Genomic DNA, 4,921 nt, shown 5'->3' with positions numbered 1-4,921 from the left:
TTTGGTCTGGTGCTGATTCCAGGTTTACCCTAGGTGCTGACTCTTAGTGGTTTCCTTGCTTGGTGCTGACTCCAATTAAGACTTATGTGCTGACTCCTAAGTCATATCTCTTTATTTTATTGTTATTTTAATTTTGTTCTCATTTTTCTGCGTCAATATATATATATATATATATATATATATATATATATATATATATATATATATATATAATCTAAAAACTTTCTCTACCATGGGTTTGACTGACTTTACTCAAGGATTCACCTCTTATTTATATTGATAATGTTGAAGCTGTTCTCTGATGTGGAGGAGAGCGTTCATTTTTCACATTAATGTCCTTGAAAGTGGAGAGATCTTATCTTCTTTTTCTTTGTTGAATGTGTAAACTGATTATATTGAAAATTGCATAGTAGAGTACTTTATTTTCTTTTTCTTGGTGAATTGTGCCAACTGGTGGAATATTATATAGTGAAATGATACGCTACATTGCATAGTGAGATGTACAAACGTATTATAATGTTTGTTATTGTCTTATTTAGTCGGTAGACACTGTTCACGATTACTGTTGACGATATTCCCAATTTTTACATGAGAACTGGTGAGATATAATTGTAAGTTTCAAATTTTTTTGGATGAAGTAGGCCACATATTTTATTAACTCGGTTAAGCTTCTTTTGTGGCTAACTTCGAGATTATTAATTTGAGTTTCTGTCCATTTTTTAAAAACATTTATTCTTTTTTTTTTTTTTTTCATTCTAATTGAGGGAAAATTTTTAAAGTAGTTTTCAAATCATAATTAATAATCAATAGTTTAAAGATGAAATCGAGGGAAAAGCTTTTTTTATTTTTATGGGAAAGGAATAGTAAACATGTAAAAAAGTCATTTATTTAAACACTGAAATTTGCAGTCAAATATGATGAAGCTGATAGAGGTATGGGAATTTGGGCTTTATGGGCTTTGTATTGAGGCCAGCCAAGATCATCGGGCCGAAGGCTTGACCGGTCTGCATCCGAGTATGAACGATCGACTCCTTGATTGGCTGATATGGACAGGATCACTTGGTCCTATATAATATCGATCCCACCCATCCTTGCTACCTCCTTGATCCTATCAGTTCTTTCAATTGGTAATGACATATTTATTTAGAAGTTTATACACAATAAATATTAGACCCAACATTTAACAAAGTAGGGCTATTCGATCATAATTTGTAAGTAGAGTTTATTGTGTGAAAACCCTTCTCCCCCTCCATTGTGTGTGTATGTGTTTGTTTCTTAAAAAAAAAAAAAAGTAGGGCCATACTTTGTTTGGATGTTAAATTTTACATTATGACATTTCAAAATCACTTTTTTTGGGGGGGGGGGGGGGGGTGATGTTTAGTGACAATGGCATTTTTTTGTGGAGTCATGGGTTTTTGGTTAAACTCCATCTTCCTTACAGTTTACCTAAGGTTTTTTTTTTTTTTGAAATCCTATTTTGAAACTAAAAAAAAAAAGAAGATTTTTTCTTTAGAAAAAAAATGTTGCAATTTTTTTTGGGGGGTAAATTATAGGTTAAATTGTTAATTAAGTTTTGCAATCATTGAGTAAAGTTTGATTTGGTTTTTTCATTGTTTAACTGTGTCAATTTAGTCTGAAAATTTTTATATCAAGATAATTTCATGTTGAGTCTCCTCTTTGTTTAAATTCTAATGAAATTTATAGTTGAAATTGATTTGATTTCGAAAATTTTACACCTTTTATTATAAATTTTTAACTTGAAATACATTTACTACATTAACAATTTCGTTAAAATTTAAATAAATTAAAGATTTGATAATAAAATTTACTTTATTTTAAAAGTTGAGAGACTAAATTGCACCATTCTCATTTGAAAAAAAAATGATACCCTTTATAGTTGGGAGATCAAATTAACCATTGCTGCACAAATTAATAATTTAGTCTAAATTTATACTATTATTTTACATTCAAAACAAAAGGAAATAGTGGGCAACAGATAATTGATGGCTAATTTGGACCCGCTGCAGCCAGCCATTATTGAGTTTCCTCAGTCTCCTGAAACTGTCAAACACATGATCGGTTCAGTCCACACAGACAGAAAGTTTAAACATTTAAAAACTAGCAAAAAGCCAATAACAGGTACCTCTTAAGCTTTACTACAAATACTCAAACAGTCTTCGCTTCTTAAAGTCTTTAAGTTCCTTTTCTTTAAAGAGTGATTAACATTTGTAAATACATCTTGTTAAGGAGGGGATTGACTGAAAACATGTGGTTTGTGCTAGCCATCACAATTAAGTTTGTGCATCTCTTATTAATCATGACTATTACACCAAATAGTATGATAACAAAGTCTTATATGTAATTTGGTGACACCAATTTTAATCAATTAAAAATCTGACCGGGTATTATTATTATTTTTTTGATGAGATGACCGGGTAGTCTTTGGTCGTTGCATTATGATTTTTGGAGTTATGTGCACAAAAAGTCATGCCCTCAAGACTTTTAGCCCTTTCAAGTTGTTGAATTCAATGTTTCACACTTCCTAATAATGGACTAAAACTTTAGGAAAGATCCATCATTTTGTCCTCTGCATGAGTTGTTAATTGTCAGATATATAATATGATGGGCATTATAACAACATCGAGGATCTACAAGGTATCATTTATATATATTCGAAAGGTTCTTTGTGCTCTACCATAAAAAAAAGAAAGTTCTTTGTGATGTACAAAGAGCCTTCTAGTGCTTGTCAAAAAAAGAGCCTTCTAGCTGAATGGTATTGTCTAATTTTTTAGAGAAAAGATTATGTAAAAAGGTATGGTAATAATTAGATTAAGTTCCAAGATTTTAATTTGTCAATTAAAGCCTTAGATTTATGAAATTGTTTCAATTTGAAGTCTTTGTCAATCTCTATTATTCATTTCCATTATTCTGTATAGCAGCAATGCCAAAAAAAAGAAAAAAGAAAAAGAAAAAGAAAAACCAAAATCATAAATTAAACTTTGCGTTTTCACTTAGTACTTATTCACATCAATTTGGTAGCCATTAAACAGAGATTTAAGACTTTGTTTAGAGGAAAAAAGCTTTATTAAAGTGAAAATGATTGTAAAAAGCTGGTTACTTAAGTGAAACATAAAATTTTATTAACAATTTTCTCTTCTTTTTCTACTCCGTTACTGCCCAGAATAATGAAAATGAAAATAAAGTAGATGGATAGAGGCTTCAAATTGATACATTTGGAACTTTAATATCGGCCTTATATGTAATTTCAAAAATTCTTTGAAATGCAAGGATTTTTTTTTTTCCCTAATAGATAACCATCATTTCCCCGCCATTTTGGGAGAAAAACACAAAAAAGTGTAGCAGTACAATTCAACCCTTTCACATATGGAATAGCATTAGCTTTTGACTTATCTATAAATAGCACCTCTAGTTCTTAGACTTATCCAACCCAAGAACTTCTTACATAGCAACCTATTCTCCATCTCATTGTTCTCACTTCTCACTCGGATCATTTTCAAACTTATAAAGAAATTATGGGTGTTGTCACTTATGACTTGGAGATCACTGCTGCAATCCCCCCAGCCAAAATGTTCAAGGCCTTTGTTCTTGATTCCGACAACCTAATCCCCAAAATCCTCCCACAAGCTATTAAAAGTATTGAGACACTCGAAGGAAATGGAGGGCCTGGAACAATCAAGCAAATTAACTTTGGTGAAGGTTAGTTTACACTATTAAATTATCATAACTAAGACTTTGTTCATGAACATTTTAAAAAGTTATTAAAAAACAAATTTAACGTTGGTTTCAATTAGCTCAACTAGCAACAACTTTTTTTTATTCCTAGCATGGTGTCATGTATTAAGCAAAAACTAACATGTTTTGTTAATTTTGGGTTGCAGCTAGCCAGTTCAAATTCATGAAGCACCGGATTGATTCATTAGACAAAGAGAATTTCACATTTGGCTACAGTGTGATTGAAGGTGATGCTTTGATGAGCACACTTGAAAAAATTGCTAACGAGATTAAGTTCGAGTTGTCCCCAGATGGAGGATGCATTTGCAAGAGCACAAGCAAATACTACACCATTGGAGACATAGAGATCAAGGAAGAGCAAATTAAGGCTGGAAAAGAAAAGGGAATGGGAATGTTCAAGGCTGTCGAAAGCTACCTCTTGGCTAACCCTGACTATTAAGTCGCGGCTGTTATGTCTTTGTATATGTATTTGAGATAGGAGTCTTTTGTGTCTACCTTTCAATCATTGGTCAAATTGGTGTGCCTTTGATGTTTCTTGCGTCTAGCCAATGCCTGGTAATAAGAGTTTTGAGGGCAATGTTCATCGGATTGCATGAGTCAATGTTGAAATGTTTTTAGTAAATATTTTGTATATTGTTTAAAACTTAATAAATCATTTTGTAAGGATTATGTTACAAAATTTGTAACATCTTTAACATCATTCACAAAAAGATGGGCACATTTTGTTAATTGAGCTAAATTTGTTATCCAAATATAAATAGTGGAATCAAAGTGACAATTCAGGGGTTGCCAATTAATTGCCTTTGGGTAGGGGGATCCATTGAGCCTCTTTTTGGGGAGAAAGGGCAACCCTTGAGCTGTTTATGTCTGTGAGAGAAATCCTCAATTTGGTGGCCTAAAATATAAATAGCATACATCAAAGGAGCTAAGCAATTAAGTAATTCAATTTCCTAAATATACAAGTGATCCCAAAATTTGGGTTAGGTTCAATTTTGATCCTTCAAATTAAAATTTTTTATCCTAATTTTTTGTGTAAAGGTACCGATTTAATACTTGCATGACTCTATCCTTATGATAGAGCGTCACATAGTTTTGTGAAATTTTGTCACACAAGCAAGAATTACAATGGCAAAATTATGAAAGGATTAATTTCATATGCTTATAGTTT

At 31.6% G+C, this 4,921-nt stretch overlaps 1 protein-coding gene across 1 annotated transcript; it reads left to right on the top strand.

Annotated features, from left to right (window-relative positions):
• The first annotated feature begins 3,449 nt into the window (after positions 1–3,449).
• LOC142625709 (major allergen Pru ar 1-like) lies at positions 3,450–4,439 on the top strand. The gene is made up of 2 exons (XM_075799403.1): positions 3,450–3,717; positions 3,900–4,439. The coding sequence occupies exons 1-2, from the start codon at positions 3,534–3,536 to the stop codon at positions 4,190–4,192; spliced, it is 477 nt and encodes a 158-aa protein (XP_075655518.1). The 5' UTR covers positions 3,450–3,533; the 3' UTR covers positions 4,193–4,439.
• Positions 4,440–4,921: the final 482 nt, after the last annotated feature.

This window comes from Castanea sativa, chromosome 2, assembly GCF_040712315.1.
Source record: "Castanea sativa cultivar Marrone di Chiusa Pesio chromosome 2, ASM4071231v1".
In the NCBI taxonomy this organism is placed as follows: Eukaryota; Viridiplantae; Streptophyta; class Magnoliopsida; order Fagales; family Fagaceae; genus Castanea; species Castanea sativa.
This window is presented reverse-complemented; position numbering and strand designations above follow the sequence as displayed.